The 23,226-nt window shown below is 35.8% G+C and overlaps 1 protein-coding gene across 6 annotated transcripts in view; it reads left to right on the top strand.

The window, feature by feature from the left end:
- triob (trio Rho guanine nucleotide exchange factor b) overlaps positions 1-23,226 on the top strand; it is a 144,750-nt gene that overhangs the window by 99,505 nt on the left and 22,019 nt on the right. For all 6 annotated transcript variants that reach the window (XM_051132388.1, XM_051132386.1, XM_051132390.1 and 3 more), the window contains 15 exons: positions 1,047-1,241; positions 1,410-1,525; positions 1,791-1,857; positions 2,941-3,050; positions 3,147-3,216; positions 3,576-3,665; positions 5,020-5,112; positions 6,531-6,642; positions 6,766-6,956; positions 7,086-7,187; positions 8,108-8,247; positions 8,439-8,538; positions 12,077-12,320; positions 19,401-19,684; positions 21,746-21,916. In XM_051132388.1, the coding sequence (XP_050988345.1) occupies positions 1,047-1,241; positions 1,410-1,525; positions 1,791-1,857; positions 2,941-3,050; positions 3,147-3,216; positions 3,576-3,665; positions 5,020-5,112; positions 6,531-6,642; positions 6,766-6,956; positions 7,086-7,187; positions 8,108-8,247; positions 8,439-8,538; positions 12,077-12,320; positions 19,401-19,684; positions 21,746-21,916 (2,085 nt within the window). The remainder of the gene's footprint in view (positions 1-1,046; positions 1,242-1,409; positions 1,526-1,790; positions 1,858-2,940; positions 3,051-3,146; positions 3,217-3,575; positions 3,666-5,019; positions 5,113-6,530; positions 6,643-6,765; positions 6,957-7,085; positions 7,188-8,107; positions 8,248-8,438; positions 8,539-12,076; positions 12,321-19,400; positions 19,685-21,745; positions 21,917-23,226) is intronic.

Below are 23,226 nucleotides of genomic sequence, written 5' to 3'. Positions count from 1 at the left end.
GGTAACTAACAAAATAAATAAATAAATAAAGTTTTTCTTACTTGAAAGATAATAAACTTTAACTAAATTTAAATATATTTTAAACAAAACCTTATTTTATGTTAATTGCAGAGGCAATTTTTCTTATTTTCATTAAGTAGATATATGACGATAATATAAAATATAAAAAATATATAGTAGATATAATAACAAAACATATAGCATTATTAAATTTTAACTTATATTAAAATAAAAACAGAAAGTATAAAACTACAAACTAAAATAAAATATTAATATAAAAAACTATAATATTTCAGGTTTACTAAAATAACAGTGCTAACAGATAATATGCTAAATTAGAGCTTGCCGAAAAACTTCCCTGAGGTTTCAAGTCTAATTGATGGTAATGTTCAGTTCAAATACAGGTCAAGATGCATAACACCACGTTTTATGTCAGTGATGTCAAACATATGGTGACCAGGAAGGGACATGTTCAGTTCACATAGTATTGCAGAGGTCACAACATATTAACTTGTGGGAACATCATGATATTTTGTGGCCAAAAGTTCTTTTTTTTTAGATAATGACATCGTTATGTTGTGGGTACAAAATGTGAAGTCATGGCCGCAAGATCCTGTGTTGAGGGAACTATATCCTTTTCTCGTGGCCACAAGTTTAATAATAAACAAACCTTTGTGACCATAGAAACTTAGGATTATCAGAAATGTAGAGTGTTTATAAATAAACTTTTTTTTTAAATGAATTAACATTTTATACTGACAAAGGCAATAAGACATGGCTATATTATATTACATTATATTATATTATATTATACTATATAGGTGAGTAAAAGATGACAAGATTTTAATGTTGGGTAAACTGTCTCTTTAGTTTTACTTTGTTCGTCCAAAGTTATTCTATGACTGTGATTGTAAGCATGTCACTGGTTTATCAACTTGCCAGCAAATCATAATACACCTCTCAGATTATGTCTACACTCAGATCTTTGGCTCTGTGGAATCAGTGCAGCTCTCTCTCTAGCTCTCTCTCTCACTCTCTCTCTTTAGCAAACCAAAGAGCGGGTAAAGTTGTTGATCCAGCTGGCTGATGGTTTTTGTGAGAAGGGCCACGCCCATGCAAGCGAGATTCAGAAATGGGTCGCCTCAGTGGACAAACGTTACCGTGACTTTTCCCTCCGCATGGACAAGTACCGTTCCTGCCTGGAGAAAGCGCTCGGCCTGTCCACTGACTCCAACAAAGCGGTGAGAGGGCTGTGAGAGTGGGTGTGTTGATGTGGCCTGCATGGCTGGAGTGTGGATGAATGGCTGGAGTGTGGATAAACAATATTTTTGCTGTCAGAGTCGTTTACCATGTTAATTTATGAAAGAAATGTGATTTCTGACCATTAAAATTTTCTTTTGGGGTTTCAGAGTAAAGATCTGCAGTTGGACATCATTCCAGCCAGTGCTCCTGGTGCAGAGGTCAAACTCAGAGATGCCAACCATGAACTCAATGAGGAGAAACGCAAATCAGCCCGCAGAAAAGAGTATGTCTTTTAAATCTGATTGTATGTTATGAAGCCAATGGCAAGAAGTGCTGAAAGGAAAGGGTTAATACTTAATTTGAAGAAAGTCCAACTTTGGTTATTTTGCGTTTGAGGAAACACCCATAAATATGCATACTAAAGTAAACATGGTTTTATTTTTGAGGTTTTTATACAAGATTGAAACCCCTCCCAGAGGTATTGTGCTTTCAAACAATTGTTGACAATAGGTGTCTGGCGCATTGCCCTGTTACCTCTCTCTTTTCAGGTTTATTATGGCGGAGCTCATTCAGACCGAGAAGGCATATGTGAGAGACCTGCGGGAGTGTATGGATGTAAGTGCTGTTGTCACAGTCTGCTCCGTACGGACCAACATTTAGAGGGTGTGGTACACCAATGTCCACTTTGGACAGATCACAAAAGACCTGTGCTATAAATGTATTCACTGCAGTACAGCCCAAGAACAATCCAGTTTATCCAGGAATAGCTACTGTTTGATCTCATTAAAAAAGACTGAGTTTCATTAAAACACTGACCATGTTTACACGCACCATTTTTAATCCAAAAACATGCTCCACAACTATTGGAACATTCATGCACTCTGAAATATTCATGTAATTATATTCTGAAAATAATGCATGTGCATTCTTTTTCCATCATTCTTTTCTGGGAAAAAAAACTGTTGGTGATTCATTTATTATGATGCATTTTAGTATTTTTGCACTGTAATTTAATCAGCTAACTTATCTGTATTCACATCCTGGACAATAGTGTGTAAAAGTGCAAACTGTAGGTCATATCCAAGTGTGCTTGAACTTTTCTGTATATCGATTTATGCAAATTTTGTTTGATGTTTGTTTAAAAAAAAACAGTAGTCATCAACAGCTCGACTTGATTGTTCTATAGAATTACTTTGGTTATAATATTTGAGGATAAACATTAATATTCGGTTACAGTGCATATTATTGATAAAATGGTTTATGACCCAGAATTCTGATTAATGCAAGTTAATTCCAAGAAGACTTTGTCAAACAGTCATTTTAAAAACAAACTGGAAAGGTGAAATATTATTAAAACTGTAAAAACGTGTTTAAAATTTACCATTGTTACCATCATGTTTTTGTACCATGTCTATGTTTTGTACATCATAGTACATTTGATGAAAATTATTCTTTGCTTCAAAAATTGTATTTTTCATTGACATAGTTGAAGATGCACAGATAAGAAAACTGTATTAACCAATAATATCAGAGCCAGCTATCCATGTTCTGAACACATCCAGATAAATAAAAGTCCATATAGTCCATATGTCAGAACGATGTAAACAATGAAATACAGATGTCTTTTAAAAGTGTAGTACTATTAGTCTGTTATCACATTGTTGCAAAAAATTCTAAGTGTGAGTGTGTGTGTTTCAGACATATCTGTGGGAAATGACCAGCGGTGTGGAGGAGATTCCCCCGGGGATTGTCAACAAAGAGCACATAATATTTGGCAACATGCAAGACCTATACGAGTTCCATCACAAGTCAGTGATCCTTGTAAACAACAATTCTTATAGTTATGTATAATTATGTTTGTAACTTCCTTTAATTAAAATTTCCTTTCGCTGTTCTTTTCTCAGTATTTTCCTCAAAGAACTGGAAAAATATGAACAGCTTCCAGAGGATGTGGGTCACTGTTTTGTCACGTGGGTGAGTGTCAGTGTTCTAGAGATAATCTTATCAAAAAATGCACTACACTCATGTAACATTATATTGACATTAAATCAGATCATTGGAACTTACATCTGGGTTGCACTGTGTTTGACAGTACATGCACTTACAGTTTACATACAAAGAAAGTACTGAGTAATATACGGTAACTTTTAAATAAGTTTACTTTTAGGTTCAGGGTTAATAGCAGCTATATTATACTATTTATGAATTATCTCTTAAATCATTGTTTAGTTAATACATTCTGATAACAGGTTATCATTCTAAAAGAGACCGCATCTTCATGTTTAAAATGTTCAAAATGTTTTGTGGTTTTTTGTATGTGCATTTTATTCCAGGCGGATAAGTTTCAGATGTATGTGAATTACTGTAAGAACAAGCCTGACTCCACTCAGCTGATTCTGGAACATGCAGGGACCTATTTTGATGTGAGTATTAGGCAAATGAATCATAAAAATTCAAATGAATATGTGTAAGGACAAACACTTTTGTGTGTATTTGACAGAGAATGTGGGTGTTTATATGAAAATGTGTGTGCCATTGTGAATTTGTGGTAGTATTAGTGTGTGTCTATTATGTATATGTATTGGAATGCATGTGTGTATGTGTGTGCATGTGTGTGAGTGAGTGTGTGTATGGCCCCTGTGCTCTGTTAATCAGTTTTGTTCTTGAGCTGGTAGGTGGAGGTCTTAGAGAGAGGGCACTTCCTGTGTGTCTGGGAGTGGGTGGGGGACCAGTGATGCCTCACTATTAAACTGTTGCCAAGCAATCAGAACAGACGGACTCTTCTTTCAGGGCTGAACAGTGATGAATGACTGTAGCCTTGAGATCCGCTTTTGCAAAATTGCTACTGATTGTTTTCCAGTATGTGTTTAAAGGGGTCATCGGATGCCCATTTTCCACAAGTTGATATGATTCTTTAGGGTCTTAATGAAAAGTCTGTAATATACTTTGGTTAAAAATTCTCAATGGTTGTGTAAAACAACACCCTTTTTACTTTGCCAAAATCAGCTCTGCAAAAATCATCTCATTCTGGTCGAGGCTGCTTTAAATGTTAATGAGCTCTGATCGCCCCGCCCCTCTCTTCTCTCTGTGGAAAGACAAGCCTGTTTACTTTAGCCACATTTAGCTGCGTTTAGCCGCTAAACTTGCTAACTAGCACTTTATTAGGAAAGGCGATCGCAAAGATTCATAAAAAATACTTATACTCACTTCTGCTGTAAGTGAAGCTGGATCATGAATGATTTGCGTGAAAATAGACAGATATATGTAGATCAGGAGGCGCATTCCCTTCACAAACAAACGTAATCTACTGCATCTTCAGTGGCTCAGATGTCGGGAGTAAATGACGACCACGATGTTCATTATTACATCCAGCAACACAACACCTCAATCACTTAATCGGAGATATTCTTGTCTAACTTACATCCCTGTTCCGGCATCCAAACGAAAGAGGGCGGACTGTTACAGCTGATCTGAGGTAAAACGCTCATGTCAATCAACTATCGTGGGAGCGGCCTCTGCGGGTGTGACGCAACAACGACAGGCATCTGAGAATGCCTTGATTTGAAAAAGGGGATATTATTTTTACAGATTAATTAAAAACCACTGCATGGATTTTTATCATTATAGGGTAGATTTGTATGTACACTGACAACACACATTAATGTTCAAACAACATGTAAAAGTGAACTTAGCATCTGATGACTCCGTTAAGGTGTTTGTGTGAAAGATGTTTTGTTATGATGTGTTAAAGACTTCAGTGTACTTGTATGTGTACAGGAAATCCAGCAAAGACACAGGTTGGCTAATTCCATCTCATCATACCTTATTAAACCGGTTCAAAGGATCACCAAGTATCAGCTGCTGCTGAAGGTATGTGTACTACAATACATTAAACAAACTCTATACAGGCCCTATATACAGGTCCATTACAAAATAAACACAGACTACTACAAACATAAAACCGTCACAAACCCAAAACAGACTGAACAAAGGCCCAGCACAGACTTAACCTAGAACTATTACAAACCCACCACGGCCTAAAAATTGAATCATTGCAAATTCAGTACAGACTAAACAGAGACCCATGCCAACCAAACATAGAACCCTCACGGACCCAGCATAGGCTAACTCAGCACTGACTAAACACAAAGCAATAACAAACCCAGCACAGACTAAACATAGAACCATAACAAACTCAGCACAGACTAAACATAAAACCATCACAAACCCAGCTCTGACCAAACAATGAACCATAACAAACCCAGCACAGACTAGACATAGAACCATAACAAACCCAGCACAGACTTAACATTTACCATCACAAACTCAGCACAGACTAAACAGAGACCCATCACCAACCAAACATAGAACCCTCACGTACCCAGCATAGGCTAACTCAGCACTGACTAAACACAAACTAATAACAAACTCAGCACAGACATAACATTTACCATCAAAACTCAGCACAGACTGAACAGAGATCGATCATCAACCAAACACAGAACCTAACAAACCCAGCATAGGCTAATCCAGACCCAGCACTGACTAAACATAGAATCATAACAAACCCAGCACAGACTTAACATAAAACCATCACAAACCCAGCACTGACTAAACATAGAACCATAACAAACCTAGCACTGACTAATCAAAGAACCATAACAAACCCAGCACTGACTAAACCCAGCATAGGCTAACACAGACCCAGCACTAATTAAACATAGAACCATAACAAACCCAGCACAGACTAAACATAGAACCATAACAAACGCAGCACAGAATTAACATAAAATCATTCAGCACAGACTAAAGAGAGACCCATCATCAACCAAACATAGAACCCTCATAAACCCAGCATAGGCTAACACAGACCCAGCACTAAGCATAGAACCATAACAAACTCAGCACAGGCTTAACATAAAACCATGACAAGCTCAGCACAGACTAAACAGAGACCCATCATCGACCAAACATAGAACCCTTACAAACCCAGCATAGGCTAACACAGACCCAGTACTGACTAAACATAAAACCAAAACAAACCCAGCACAGACTTAACATAAAACCATCACTAACCCAGCACAGACTAAACAACAAAACGCCACAAACCCAGCACAGACATAACATAGAACCATCACAGAGCCAGCTAAGACCCAACACAAACCAAACCCAGAACAACAGCAGTCAGAAACAGCACAGTCCCAGCAAAAATCCAAAGTACACTATACACAGACCTTATCAAAACCAAAATGTGGGTCTAAAAGTTCAGTTGTTCTTTTTGTTTGTAGGAGCTGTTGACATGTTGTGAGGAGGGTAAAGGAGAAATTAAAGATGGCCTGGAGGTCATGCTTAGTGTGCCCAAAAGAGCTAATGATGCTATGCACCTCAGCATGCTGGAGGGTGAGTAACACACATACACACACGGACACAGCTTGCTAAACCAAATCCTTCTTCTTTAATCATGTATTGTTGTTCAACCTCTTGTTCCTTTTTGCTCTCTCTGCCTCTGCCATGTCCTCTCAGGTTTTGATGAGAACATTGAGTCTCAGGGTGAGTTGATTCTGCAGGAGTCATTCCAGGTTTGGGATCCAAAGACTCTGATTCGTAAGGGCAGAGAGCGGCACCTCTTCCTCTTTGAGATGTCTCTCATCTTTAGCAAAGACGTCAAAGACTCCAATGGCAGAAGCAAGTACCTCTACAAGAGCAAGCTCATGGTATGGGTTTTACAGTCATTATGTTTAGTTATTTAAATAAAGAAATGCTTGCTTCGTTTATGGATGGCAATTCTTTATAATAGACTGAATTATTTCATGTTTGATCTATGCTTTTTTTACTTTGCCTAGACCTCAGAACTAGGAGTTACTGAACATGTGGAAGGCGATCCATGTAAATTTGCACTCTGGGTTGGACGGACACCTACCTCAGACAACAAAATAGTCCTAAAGGTATGATTCACGTTCCAAATTGATACTTCAGCCAAGTTTTTTTTTCTTCAGTACAGCTGTCACATTTTTGGCTTCTAATAAGTGTTTTTTTTTTTTTTTTTTTGCTTTCAAGCTTTTTTATCCAAACATTGCTAACTGACTCAGCACACAAACGTTTATTACTGAAAAGGTTGTCCCTGATCTCAAATCAAATGGATCTTTCCATTAGTTTTTGTTATAAAATAAGAAGTATACTTCATCTGAGGATCCTTGAAATGGATCACATGAGTGGATGTGTCTTCAGGTTTTGAATTTTCATAAACTGTAGCTCTGGCTTGAGTCATTCCATTGTATAAAATCATTTTGTAAGACTTGTAAGCATTTTAGATAACCACTTATGTAACTTGTCTCTCTGAATGGTTGCCTTTCATCTCTGAAGGCATAATTGAATCATGTAATGAATCATATGCCATTCCATGTGCTCTCACATGTAGATAGACACATGGATGCAAAATGGATGCTCTCATGTTCACAATTTTATCCTGTCTTACAGTTATTGAACACTGTTTCCAACTATTTTACTTCTGTAATCTGATGTATTCCCAGTTGAAAAGTATGGAAATTGAGTTTCTTTGACAGGGTGGTTGGACGCTAGGGACCTTTAAAGGAAAGTACATTAAGTAGCAGAGCAATTTATTACATTTTGATAAAAGAAACTTTAACTTGATAAAACTTTTTTTTTTTCCTTTGGAAGAATGTGCAATATAGGACCAGCAACACATTTATTTGGTAAAGAGTGTTTGACTTCATTTGAGCTCTGATTGCATGTTATCATTATTTTTGCAACAGACCAGTAGGCTTTGACAGTTCCTATTGCTATTTATGTATGTTGTGTAAATTGAGGTTTATTAATGTTTTGTTGTGTTAAATGCACCTCCCAGGCTTCATGTATTGAAAACAAACAAGATTGGATTAAACATGTACGTGAAGTTATCCAGGAGCGTACCATCCATTTACGGGGGGCACTCAAAGAGCCAATTCACATTCCCAAAGCCACAGCAACCAAACACAAGGGCAAACGGTACGTTAACAACTCGCATTAATTCTACTCAGTAATCATGCATGGATCTCCGGATCTTAGAATATGTTAATATAGAAAAAAATATTTTTTTGCATATCAGTATGTTGTCTTTGACATTGACTGTCTGACCAGGGTGGCTTCTCCATGGTCATTTTGCACTTTTGACTGATATATATTATATTTAATAACAGGGATGGAGAGGATCTAGACAGTCAGGGTGATGCAAGCAGTCAGCCAGACACCATTTCCATCGCCTCCCGCACCTCCCAGAACACACTGGATAGCGACAAGGTGAGTGTGAAAATCTGTCGACCTTAGTCTAAAAGTGTCATGTGTTGCCAGTGTTGAATTCTGGTGTTTTGGTGGCATGTTTAGACCTGCAGCATTTTAAGACAAAGAAAATGGTTAAATGTCTGTAGTAAGTGTTTTAGCCTCACCCTAAAAGTATAATTTGATTTTTTTTATTTATTTATTTTTTTTTATCAGCATTAATGTTATTGTAGTTAGAAACACTTTTGTGCTGTTTATGGCATCATATTCAAAGACCATGGTAAAGACACTTGTAATAATAATGATCTAAAATCAAGTTCTTAAAGGGAAAGTTCACCAAAAAATGAACATTTTGTCACAGTATACACTTTTAACTTGAAATTGACCGTCATGTTATTCTAAACCCATAAGACTTCCCGTTCATCTTCGTAACACAAATGAAGATATCTTTAATATTCTTTCATCACTTTTGTTCATACACTGAAAGTCCAACCAGCTTTCACGAAAAAAAAAAAAAAAAACATAAAAACAATATTATATATGTAATCCAAATGGTAAACATAGAAGCTCAGCTATGTTTGCTTGATGCACAAGAACCAGTGAGGTTCTGTATATGTGTGTCAGTGTTTATATGTGAATAAACACCTAAAATTCTGTTCATCATTAAAGCAAGTGTGTCTCTTCAGAAGACTTGGATTAAACTGCTCATTTTATATGGATTACTTTGATGATGTCTTTTTGTACATTTTTAAACATGAATATGTTGTTTGTGTGGACTTTCAAAAGAGGATATTAAAATGTCTTCATTTCTATTCTAAAGATGAAAGGAAATCTTGGGTTTAGAAGGACATGAGGGTGGGTAAATGACAGATTTTTTACAGAATTTTATTTCTGAGAACTCATGGAACACTATTGATATTTTTCAAGCTTCACCTTTGGCCATCTTGAACAGATCTGCATACTGATTTCTTAATTGCAAAGCCTATTTAATCTTCACCAAACAGGTTCTGATCATCTTCAATCCAATCTTCACAAAACAAAATACATGGATTTCCGATGTGTGAAACACTATGAATGTGTTAGAGACTAACTGGAAGTACTATATATCTGAAACCATTTGTCATACTGGCACAAAACTTTGCAGGTATCTTAACCACAACATCCTGATAAAACCCTACCAATTTTTTGACCGTGTCACCTTCTGGTGAAAAATTACAAGTACTTCTAGAAATACGTATAGCCTTTAAACCACAAATCCTACAATCACTGGTAAGGATTCTATGAGTAAACAAGTTTACTTGCCATGTTTATGCCATCTGTGTGGTTGGCCTCATTATTGCTGCTTGAAGCTATATTCCATAAGCGGCATTTCATATCAAATGGATGAGCATTCATTTGTTCTTGTTGTGATTCAAAGATTTAAAGAAGATGATCTTGTTTCCTCCACTGAATTTATGCTCTTCTTTAGAGATAATGCTGACCTGCTGGAAAATCAGTAAGTGAAATGTACCTGACCAAAAAAAAAAAAAAACATTATTCATCACTGTCAAGGCTACCTCAGACAAAAGGCTGCGCCACATTGGCTTGTGTCCAAGAAACAGGCTACACCTACAATAAAATTGATTTTAATTGTGAATCAAATCTCAAAGTACAGTTTATTCCAAGCAATGTGTTTTAGAGACAAGGGTCACATATGGGTGTATCTTTAAATAGGGCCACTTTCACTACTTGAAATCTTGACAAATGGTTTTGGTATAATGTGTAATGGTGGGGAGTTTTAATTTTTAGAAATTTTAGATTTAAAACATTTCTAAATAACAATTCTAACATGATAACACATGAACCTCATGTGAACCTATGTGATAACACGTACAGTAATAAAGCTACTCATTATCATTATGTAAATCTTAATCCTGAAACGAATTGCATTTCTGTCACTATGCAGTTGTGGAAAAAATGACTCATCAGTGGCAAGGTGATAATGACAGCATTATTGGGGACATTTTGTTGTCAAGTTGTTTGTCAAATGAAATGACATTTATTTATATTGCTCTTTATACAATACAGACAGTGGTGTCAGTGGTAATGTTGTAAAATATTTCAGCTGTAAAGCAACTCAATAGTGCTATTATTCAGCCCAATTTAGTTCAATGTTACTTAGTTTAGCAGTGGCAATGTTGTTTATTAATTACTAAGTTCATCAATTATGAAGTTCAATTAAGCTATGAGCAGCAGGACAATTAGTGTCATATAAATTAGTATCAAATAAACACTAAATTAAATGTTAAAAAATCAGCTTTGCACTTAAGATTTTAACACTTAATGTAATGATTATATGAATAAATGCTAAAAAAAAAATTAGTAAATTAAAGTAAAATAAAAATAAAGTAGTAAAAGTCTTTTCCTTTGGAGGAATCTCTCGTTTAGAATGATTTAGGGTTTTTATGAACAGCTTTTTTTATGTATACAAACATTTTAGGGAATTGATGAATCAGCCATACAAGAAATTTGGACACAGTGGCGTCCAGTAGTTCCGACTTTCCATTAACCTGATTACCAACAGACGTAATGAAGGTTCCTCATTGGGGAACGTTTGTTGCTTCGGTTGCTTTGGATTTAGCAGCACAGACGCTTGTCTTCCCACTCACAGTCAGAGCTCTCCTCTCACACGCCTTCACACATGTGCGTGTTTTTGTCACCGATATGTATTGCGAGCCTCCTACAGCAACACACCGTTACTTGCTGATACGCTCCAATCTAAACACACTTGGACGCACCATCTTTATGTTTTTGTCTCCACTTCCATTGTCGGTCTCTTCCCTGTCTCTTTGTGACATGCACAAACACGTAAGGAGTATCTCGCTGGCACTAAATTCACTGATGTACCCTGACGACCCCTCACAAAGACACACTGTTTAAAGCATCATAACGCACACAGAGCCCTCTCAGTTCACGGTGAGGTGAAAAGGTGAAGCTCTCAGAAGCAGACGAGTCCCTGCACGTCACTTCTAATGAGTATTAATTTGCCTCCTGCTCCTTTAAATCTTGGCACATTGTGTCCGTCTCTGCCTCCTCTCCCTTCCTCCTGCCAGGCGTCACTCCTTCAGACTGATTCCATCTCCGTGGCAATGCGAGGATGTGTCAGCAGCCTTCAACCGCCTGCCACTTTACCTCACTGGAGTTTTGAATGCTTGAGCCTGAACTGTAGATGAGATTCATTTTGATCAGAAAAGAGGAAAGCAAGGTTATTCAGCGTTCTGTTTTCCAGATTGAAGAATATGGCATTGTCGGAAATGGGTTTTTTTGACACAGAACATCATTCCATGTGATGTTTACTGAGTAGGGACATACCAGGGGGAGTTGTTTTGGTAGAAACATGGCGTGTAAAGATTCAGGGTCAGTGGCTCACCTTTTGAGCTCATTGGCAATGCCACATTACCAGTGGGTACGTTCGTTCTGACTTTGGACTTGACTATTTTTTTCTTGTTTTATAAGTTCATTTTTGTCTTTATCTCAGATGTTTTTGAATTTTAATTTGACTTTATGCCTTCCTCCACAGTTGTCCGGTGGTTCAGAGTTGACGGTGGTTATCCACGACTTCATGGCCAGTAATGGATCGGAATTGACTGTTCGTAGAGGTCAGACGGTAGAGCTGGTAGAAAGGCCCCAGGACAAGCCTGACTGGTGTCTGGTTCGCACCACTGACCGTTCACCTGCCCAAGAGGGCCTGGTTCCCAGCTCCATGCTTTGCATCGCCCATTCCCGAAGTAGTATGGAGATGGAGGGCATTTTTAACCATAAAGGTAAGATGAACAGCTTTCCTGTTTCCTGCATATTGTGTTGGTTTAGATTCGATTGGACTGAATTTGCTTGGTCCAAGACGGGTTCAAGACTTAGAATGATGTTTATTTAAGTTTACACTTCATAGAGGCTGCACAACTTGTATTTGTCAGTGTTTTGAGTTTGGGAGGTCCTTAGAGCCTGGAAAAGCATTTGATGTTCCTCTCCAGTCATGGGAAGAGCTTCTGTGTAAATGCTTGAGGGATTACTCAAAGACACGTCAACACACGCATCTGGGGTTTCCAGCTGGTCCTTTGTGTAAGAGTTGTTAGGTAACCACCTTTGACTCAATAGGAATCTCAGCTTTTTAATGAATCTGTTATGGTAACATTTTAAAGATATTGTTTTTTAATTACACTATTTCTAAAATTGATTATCAATACAGATTTCTAGCTGTGTGCAAGCTTAAGCATGAAATATACAAACCAAAATTAAATCAGATTATCCTAATGTGGGTGCAGATATTGTGTGTTTTTCCTCAGGAGGAATGGATCAAAGCTGTGTACAGGTGTGTGTCTGCTCTTGACTCACCCTGAACCCAAATAAAATTTTAATTGCAGTCCAGCTTTGCTCTTTCTTGTTAGGGCTGATGTGTGTTGAGCATGCAGTAACCATGGTGATGGGCTGTGTCAGGTGATGAACAGCGTTGCCAGGCTGCAGGGGATTTCCCTGCTAGGACCGTATCCATGTACACGTGACAGTTAATGTAATCTTGTGATTGGTCATGCGATTAAAACCAGCCATTTAGTAAACAATAATACATACACTACCAAAAGATTGAGGTCAGTATTTTATTTTGAAAAAAAAATGTACTTATATTTAGCAAGGACACATGAATTTGATCAAAAGTGACAGTATAGACATTTAATTATATTTAAAATAAAATGTTTGAAATAAGTGCTGTTCTTCTGAACGTTCCATTCATCATAGAATACTTATTATTATATTAAAATAGAAAAAAAGTTGTTTTAAATTGTAATAATATGGTAACACTTTAGTATAGGAACCAGTTCTTGCCACGCTGGTAACTAGTTGCTTATTAGCATGCCTATTAATAACATTTTGGCTGTTTTGTTAGTACGTATAAAGCATTTATTCTATATGGCCATATTTTACATCCCTAATCCTACCCAATACCTAAACTTAAAAAACTACCTTACTAACTATTAATAAGTAGCAAATTAGGCATTTATTAAGGTAAAAGTCATCGTTAACGGTTTATTAATAGCGAGAATTGAAATAAAGTCTGACCAATAATATTTCATAATATTGCTGTGTTTACTGTATTTATTATCAAATAGTGTATGCCATTTATTATTCTAATATTTATCGTAAGAAAATGTTTTTGAAGCACGTGACCTTTTTCAGAAAAAATATAGTTTAGACAAGATTTGATTTTATCTTTTGGGATTGGACTGAATTGTGGATGGTTGGGTGTTAATTAATATTATAACCCACCTTTCCCCACCTCCCCCCCATTCGTCTGTCCTTGGTTATATCTGAGCAACAGAAACAGTGGAAAGGTTGTTTTTCTATTGCATATGTGACCCTGAACTACGAAACCAGTCATAAGGGTAAATTGAGATTAATACATCGGTTGAAAGCTGAATAAATAAGCTTGGATGTTTTATTGAGAATAGGGCAATATTAGGTTGAGATACAACTTTTTTAAAATCTGAAATCTAAATATTGAGAAAATTGCCTTTAAAGATATCCAAATTAAGTTCTTAGCAATGCATGTTGCTAATCAAAAATTAAGTTACATCAGTTACCTTACCTCCAGTAAGTACATCAGTTGTTGTACTACATTAGTTTGTCAGTTCCTCATGATCAAAGATGTGTAACATGGAATTCATGGTGGTTAGTCACTGCTTTTGAAAACTCTGAATGGAGCATGATTTGTGACAAAAGACATGATTACAAAGGAAGAGCATGTGGTAAAACTAAGAGGGTCACCAGGCAAAGACTTTTGAGGTCACCCACACAAGCATGACTGGGCAGCATCTGAGAGGAGATCATTAGTGTGTGCAGGGTGTGGTGTTCAACTTGGGGAATTCTGGGAAGTTACTGAAACTGACTTATTTTTAACTAAAGTAGTAAGAAAATGCTGTTAGAAATTATTGTCCCATAAGGTATCTACTATTTGTTTGTCTGTCTGTCTATTAAAGAGATAATCAATGAAAAGCTCATAAAGAAATATAACACTAATATTGAAACTGATGTTTGATTCACTTAATTACTTCAATCTTTTTGTAACTACAAAGTTAAAAGGACACATACCTGTCATTTATGCCCGTTTTATGACATCATTACAAGTAGACAAGCACCTTTCCTTTGGCAGAGGTCATGGGAAATGTCAAACAGCCGGTTCTCTTACAGCAAGGACAATCTGTATTTATAGAATCTGAAATAGGAACCGTCATAACTCATGATGGCCAGTGTATTCAACCTCTTGAAATTGCTTCCCAGACTATTTTGTTAGCTGAAATGTTCAAGGTATATTTAAGGAAGCTGCTGTGTTGCAACGTGTCCGGAGGGGCGGAAAAAAAATTAAACTTTTACCATGAGACCAGAGCAGAATCCTTAGTAGAATGTTGATTAGTTCTGGCATAAGCAGTTACGGATCTACGTGTGTGTGTGTGTATGTATAGCAAAGGAAGTAGTTCGACAGGCCACAGACCAGCTACTGTTAAGCAGCCAAGGACGTTTTAACAGGGAGATCTTTGTAGCCATCCACCCCGGTGCAGCCTGTAAGAGAGGCAGCCATTTGTGTAGGTGATATAGAGGAGGCTGTTTGTATAGTTTACTTGATTTTCAAGCTGTGACCTGATATTGGCCAAGCCTGCCAGTCGTACTGTACACTGTACAGCTGTCATTTATGGCTGAGATGTATTATTACTGTTTCCAGTGAAAAATGCTAAAAAAATGTTTGAACAGGTCAAAGCTTGAATGATGTTGTTTTGCTGAATACCATCATCCACATGGTATTTTCAGCAATCCTTACATAAAAGAATCTAAAATATTTTGTAACGGCATTATTTTATTTTATATTATTATTTTTATTTATTTATTTTATTTATTTTTATTTTATTTTATTTTATTTTTTTTAAGACTTTAATAATTTAGCTTTAATAATCTAAGATCTAAAAACAGTAATCAGAGATCCCATAGTCTTGGAAACCAGAGGGAATTTAAAAAATGTGATTTCCTGGGAAAGTCATGGAAATGAATACAAAACAAAAACTTACAGCGACAGTGCAACCTAAAGATTAAAATAAAAGATGTATGGATTGATATAATGTAAAAGGTATTCATATTGAGAATCTGGACTAAAATTTGGAAATTAAATGCAAAAAGCAAAAAAAAAAAAAAAATTAAAAAATAGCAAACTATATAAAATATGACCCGCTTATATTATTTGTTGGCTACCACCAATTAGAAAACTAGTAAATAACCTGAACTGTCTAATTCTGAGAAGACATGTAGCTTTGACTCTTTCAGAATCACATCTTTCATATTAAAGAATTGTAGGTTACACCTCTTTCCTCTCTTTGAGTCTTCTCATCCGGTTTTCCCTTCCTCCCTCTCCCTCATTCTGAGCATAACTTAGTCACAGCTGTGCATGAAACACCAAACCTCCCTCTTTCTCCATCCCCCTTCCTCTCTCCCTCTTTTTCTCTCCCTCCCTTTCTCTCATAGTCCATCACTCTCCTCTCAGCATTATGTTGTAAAATCCTTTCAGTTTAGAGGAGTTAGTGTAGTTTGCCTCCTCCGTTCGGATCACTTCTTGGTATGGCACATGGAATACACTCATTTTTATCAGTCAGGCCACTTTGTCACATGGGTTCAGCTTCAGGACGCTCAGAGAACTGCAAGTATTGGCTGCTGGATTTGGGTATGTGCCTCACAGGACAACAACACTGTCAGGACTGAATACAGTAGTCGCAACGCAAAGCTTAATATAGTCCGGTTTATGTTTATTTGAGTAGTGTATTAGTGTATTTAGGAAGCATGTATGTTGATAATCAGATCTATAAATTATATCCAAGGCTTATATTAAGATTCACAAGAGGTGCTTTTAGTACACTTCTACAGAGATTACATGAAGAAGTAATTATTTTTAATTCAAATTAGATGTAATTTTATGCTATTTATTAATCAGTAATTTTCATGGCATCTAAAAATTAAAAAGCTTGGTCAGAATTTAGCTGAACTTTTACTTTTGCTTCTGCATCTATTTGGTGTTTATGGACATTTTATAAATGTTCAGGTGTCTGTAGTATGTTTTTCATATTAATTTAGTTACTACACTTTCAATTTAGTGAAAATTTTCTGCAAGAGTTGATCAGCAAAAGTTACAAGTTAAAAGTGAATAGAACTTAATGACATTACTTTAATCTGTTATGTTGTTTAAATATACATTAAAAATGCTATTCATATAAAAATTGGAAAAAAAGATAATGTTCTTTATGATGATCTACTTCTTAATTAAAATTCATTTTAAAATTTTGGGAGGCATGAAGTCTCAGGGAAATGTCAGGGAACTCTTCTGATCTAACAATGAGGAAAAACCTTTTTTTTAACGAACACATTATTAAGCAGTTTATTATATTTTATAATTACATAAAATTAAATTGAATAAAAAAATATATTTATATATTTAGAATGTATGAATAAACCCCAGATCCTTCCGACTTTGTGTCAAGGACAACAAGTTTTTAAATTTGTACTTCAGATCACACATACAATTTTTCAAATTTCAACCTTTCTTGAATTTTTTTTTTTCCACATAACCTTATGAAATCACCATGAACACAAGAAGTACATTTGTAATAACTTGGCGTGTTACATTTTTTTTTTCTTTATATATATATATATATATATATACATTGTTAACACGTTTGTTGTTTGTCATTGACCCAAATAGCATAGGAATTGGAATTTATGATGGTGTTTATATTTGGCTTTTGTTCACAGACTGATTGATTTAGATGTTATGTTGGTGATTACATGTTCTGTATTTGTGAGCACCTCTTTATTAATTCAGACATAAGAGGCTCTCAGTAAAACGGACTAGATGAATGCTCTTATTTAAAAGCACAACAAATTAGAGTTCCTATAAATACGAATAAAGCTCTTTCTAACTATTACCCATCAGTCCTTGAAGTGAGAGATTCAAAGTATGAGAAAGCATCATTTTGTCACACCTCAAGTATGTGATATCACACCCCTTCCTAATTAATGAAAGTTACCTCAGTTGGCACGGAGAGTGTTTTTGAAAATTGTTTTTCTGTAATATTTCAAATCTGTTTATGCATGATTTATATCTGGTATAATGTACAAATTACCGTAAGGTTCATATGAGGGGATAGTCGGACAAATACACAGTGTCCAACACAGGGCTCATTTCTGTGGCGCTGAAGGCTGAGTTTGTTCAGGTGTGAATTTAACGACAGTGCAGTAGGAATGAATTTATAACAGAACTGCAAACACACACACCACATTCATCACTGATATATCTAGTAATAACACAACCAAAAATCAAAGACTTAGATAATCATATCCAATTACTATGCTGATATGTACAAGCCACAAGTTTTCCAGTCAGAGAAATCTGTCAGAAATACTTTATGGAACGGTTTATATCCTCTTATGATGGTTGTAAAAAAAAATAAATAAATAAAAAATAGACAGTTACAAAAATATACACACTTCCAAATTGTGTGATTTGTGTCAGTTTAGTTAAACACAATTCTGCTGCTAACCAGTTCAGAGGGAAATTGATGTGTTTATCACTTTGTTCATCACTTTGTTTGAGTTTGTTTACCAGGTGTAGCTGTGTGTGTGTATTTTTGGCAAATACACTGAGTGTGGACTATGACAGATGGGTCACACTAGGGTGAGCTACTTTAATATACTGCCCAGAGTGACGGGACAAACTACTGAGAGCAAAGCAGCTGAGATTTATATACTATTTTTAAAAAGTGACAGTAAATAAAGATCTATTTATTAGCTCTTGATTTTTGCGCTTCTTCCCTAAATTGTTAATCAGAAGCCTTCTTCTGCACATCAGTAAACTGAAGGGAATATCTTATACAAGCTTTATGTAAGGACATATTCTCTAAGGAGCAGAGCAAGGTCTTTTAAGAGAGTTTTGCAGTTTCAGTTTTGAAGAGGGCTGAAAACAGAAACCTCTTTGAAGTGAAAAGTAGAGCTGCGATTTGCATCACTATAGAGTCACTTTGTGGTGAGAAAAGCACGCTCACACACTCAGACTCCACAGTACACCTCAGAATAATTAATATATGAAAGTAAGATTTGAATTTTCAGTTATACTTAAAATACTTTTAATATACATATACATGTAATAAGTTTATAACATAGTTATTATGTAGTTATAATACATTAAACAGTGGTACAGTGACATTGCCGTGAGAAATGACTATGTACAGTGGCCTCAAAAATATTTGCACTTAAAACCAGAAATATAAAAATATGTACGTCTTTGTGTTATATAAAATAAATGTGGCAAATGGCATTTATTTAAAAAAAAAAACGTAATATTAATAATAACAACAACGACAATGATAATAATGCAAGCACACTTTTACATGTAAAATGTTACACAAAAAGAAAGTTTTTAGGTTTTAAATTCAGAAATTTACTATGATATATTGTTCAAAATTCAGAATTCAAAATTTTGCTTTCTGTAACTTTCTGTATATTTTCAACTAAAAATTGGCATGCAAACATTACTGCGCATGTATTGTATGTTTATTTACAAGCAGATTATTACTTTAATATTATGCTATTGATAACACTTTATAATGAATTCCTGAATTTTGATTACTGCCATATTATTGATTGTTGATGAACATTTGTATGACTGCACAGCTATGAACTTTCGTTGAACGTTTGTTGTGTAGAGTTGAGCTGAAAGTCATTTCAGCAGTTCTATTAAAAAAAAGGCCCGGCAAGACATGTAAACATCAGTTCTCTCTCTCTCTCTCTCTCTTTCTGTCTCTTTGCCTCTTTCTTTGAAGACACGCTCTCAGTCTCCAGTAATGAAGGAGGACTTTCGGGCAGTGCCACGCTGCAGCCGAGTCATTTGCAGAGCTCTCCTGGACCCAAACGGCCCGGAAATACTCTGCGCAAGTGGCTGACCAGCCCAGTCAGACGGCTCAGCAGTGGTAAAGCAGACGGCCATGTGAAGAAACTTGCACACAAGCACAAGAAGAGTCGAGATGTCCGCAAAAACGCAGATGCCGGCTCACAGAAAGACTCAGATGACAGTGCCGCCACACCACAAGATGAGACCATTGAGGAGGTTGGTGACACCAGAAGACCCTTTTTTAGTTTAACACAGTTTTCATCAGGTTTATTAGCTTGATTAATACAGTCAATTAAAATGAAAAAAAAAAGCATTGAGTTGTGTGTCAATTAATGTATTACAAAAAATTGGATATATGCATGTATATACACTACAGTTTGTAGTTTAAGGCAGGGGTAGCGAACCCCGGTCCTGGAGAGCCACAGTCCTACAGAATTCAGCTCCAATGCTAATTAAAAACTCAACTGCTTGTATCTTCCACGTAACCCTTCAGACCTTGATTAGTTTGTTTAGGTGTGTTTGATTGGGGTTGAAGCAAAACTGAGGGCTGTAGCTCCCCAGGACCGATGTTCGCCACCACTAGTTTAATGTCAGCCGTTTTCAATTGTGATAATAAGTTACTTTAGCATCAAACGAGCAGATTAGAATGAGTTTTGAAGGATCATGTTTTACTAAAGGGTGACGTAATGGCTGCTGAAAATAAATATAAAAAAAACATGGTAAATTGTAATAACATTTACAACACATTATACATGCTTTTTTGACTTCTACTTCTGCATATTTGACTTTTTCTTTGACTCTACTTTTAAGACTTTTGCATCTTTGACTTTTTCTTCAACTGCTTCTTCAAATTTTCTTTGACTCAGGCTTCTTCAACTTTTTGTTCGACTTCTGCTTCTTTGACTTTTTGTTTAACTTCTACTTCTTCGACTTATTGTTCCACTTCTGCTTCTTCAAATTTTTCTTTGACTTATGCTTTTTTGACTTTTTCTTTGACTTCTTCCACTTCTTCTTTGACTTTTTCTTCGATTTCTACTTCTGCATCTTCGACTTTTTCTTCGAATTCTGCTTCTTCAACTTATTCTACGACTTCTATGACTTTTGCTTCTTGAAGCATCTCCAAACTCAAATCATAAATATCAAACATGATCGGATGTTGCGTGCTTCTATAGCTGAAACTTTGCAGCCACCAAAATGCCACGAAAGTAGAATACATCACCCATATTCTTTTTTATACTTTGTTTTTCACTGTGAAACACAGAACGCGTGCCGAGATAGACAGCTAACAACGTCGGTTGTCTTCCATTTGTTTTTCTTCTCTAGCTACGTTTGATCTCGGAAGTCTCTGTGAAATCACGTATCACTGTGAAATCATTCCTACAATCAACAGTTGTGTGGTCGCGCGGTCAAATAGTCTAGCATGCACGTTCAGAGGATCATAAGGTTAAAAATCGGTTGAAACTGCCTTTATGTCTGTGGTCTCCCATGGTTTTAAAATCGGTTTAGATTTGAAAATTGTCCAGTGTGCAGCCAGCTTTCTTCAACTTTTTCTTTGACTTCTTTTACATTTTCTTCGACTTCTTCAACTTATTCATTAACCTCTTCTTCAACTTCTGCTTCTTTTAATTCTTCTTCAACTTCTTCTACTTCTGCATATTCAGCTTTTTCTCAGACTTCTATTTCTGACTTCTGCTCCTTCAAATTTTTCTTTAAATTCTGCTTCGTCTAATTCATCGACTTTTATGACTTCTGTGCATGTATTTTTCTCTTTTTTGTGTATACAATATACATTCTCAAGAAAGTGAAGACTTGTGACATCAAGAATCCCCTGAGGGGGTACAGAAATAAACTTTAAAACTTTTGTGTTAGGCAATTATCTAACACTTCTAATAGATCCCAAAAAAGGGATCTATTAAAAAAATAGTAGGACTAAGGACTAAAGTTTGCAGTATTAATAAAAAGTGCCCAAAAGAGTCCTATTACAACAGTGAAAATGGTTAAAACAGCTCCCAGACAAGTTAATATATATGGTAGTTTGTTAATTGCCACTCGTATCCCGGTAAATGTAGCGTTGTATCTGTGTTTAAGTGTATGATTTGAAAGTGTTTTTCATGTCTTGCGGTTTCCAGTGTAGAGCAGTTATAAATACAGTGCAACTCTTCCACTGGATCTATTTTAGTATAAAAATGTGCCACAGCTGCCAAGCTGTTTCATAGCTTAACATTGTTTATCTCTCTCCTTTCTATTTCTCTTTCTGGCTTTCTTCTGTCCTCACAGAGGATGAGAAATGAGGGATTGAGCAGTGGCACTCTCTCTAAGTCTTCCTCTTCAGGGATGCAGAGCTGTGGTGAGGAGGAGGGGGAGGAAGGGCCAGACTCGGTTCCCCTGCCGCCCCCTATGGCCATCCAACAGCACAGCCTTCTGCATCAGGAATCCCAGGAGGACAAGGTAAATAAATGCCAGAATATAACTTTGTGGAAGGAAATCATTATTGATTTACTTTAAGATTTCATCACTGCTTTAAAAATGCTGTTTTAGACCGATTAATAAGTAGTGTTTCTTTAAGTCAACATGAAATCAGAACCTGTATGCTGTTAAAACATATTCCTGGTCTTATTGTGCTCATATTGAGGGTAAACTTGACCTTCAGTGTCCATGTCCTGGTCAAAAAGACCCACAAAGACAAATGCAAGCACTGTTTTAGGGAGAGAACAGTCCTTCACAACCAACTCCAAATTTGTATTCAGGTCTGGCTACAATCCTCTGGTATGGAACTCCCACTTTTAGGGCCCTATGAAATCTGTTTTATTTTTTTCCCAAATTCCGTTTTACTTTTTTTTCCAGATTCCATTTTTTACATTAACATTTTTCTGGATTCCAATTTTTTTCCATACTCTGTTTTAATGGTTAAATGAAATATGATCAATCAAAAAGCATGTCTAATTACATAAAATCATGAAACAACAGCAATTTATTAAAAGTTTAACAAAAATTACATTTTAAGGCCCCACAAAATAGATTACATTATTTTCCACTCAAATTTAAATATTCATTACATTTTAATAATCAAAATCATTGTTAAAATAATTGATTTTATAAAAAACTAATTTATTATTATTTTTTGTATTACTTTTTTCAGAAATACTATATTGTGTATTTAGATTTTTCTGGTAGATAAATTATGGTAAATAAACTTTTCTGGTAAAAATATTCCTTTTATAATGATAGTTTTAGTTAATAGTAGTATTATCATTACATTAAGTAATATATTATTGTCACAGTTTCTTCAGAGTAAACTTTCATTTTGACAGGTTTTTGTGAAGATCTTTAAGTTTCTGTTTATAAATGATATGATGGTAGTTTTGGTTTTTCTCACTTTTAGCGACCCAGTCATTGCCATGCAAATCAAAACTCACCCAACATTTCTTCAGGGACTGTTTTACTAAGAAGAATGTCACGTTGTGGAAGTAAAATCTGTTGTAAATGTGGTTTCATTCTGATTTCATGTTGACCCCATGATGATAGTTTAGAAGTTCTCTGATAGGCCTCTCTAACTGCTGTCTGTTTTCTCTTTGTTTCTTAATATTCTCCAGCATTATGTTGATTTCTGTTCTGCCTCTGTTTTGTCTCAGTTTCCTTATCTCTCTATGTAGTTTTCTCTCCTTCAGCTTTCTCCTTCTCTTTCCTTTTTTTGCAGTCATTTTTTTTTTCTCGATTTTTATTCCTCATCCTCGTTATATATTTTCCTTCTTGCCCAT

This window comes from Labeo rohita, chromosome 16 (genome assembly GCF_022985175.1).
Source record: "Labeo rohita strain BAU-BD-2019 chromosome 16, IGBB_LRoh.1.0, whole genome shotgun sequence".
In the NCBI taxonomy this organism is placed as follows: domain Eukaryota; kingdom Metazoa; phylum Chordata; class Actinopteri; order Cypriniformes; family Cyprinidae; genus Labeo; species Labeo rohita.
This window is presented reverse-complemented; position numbering and strand designations above follow the sequence as displayed.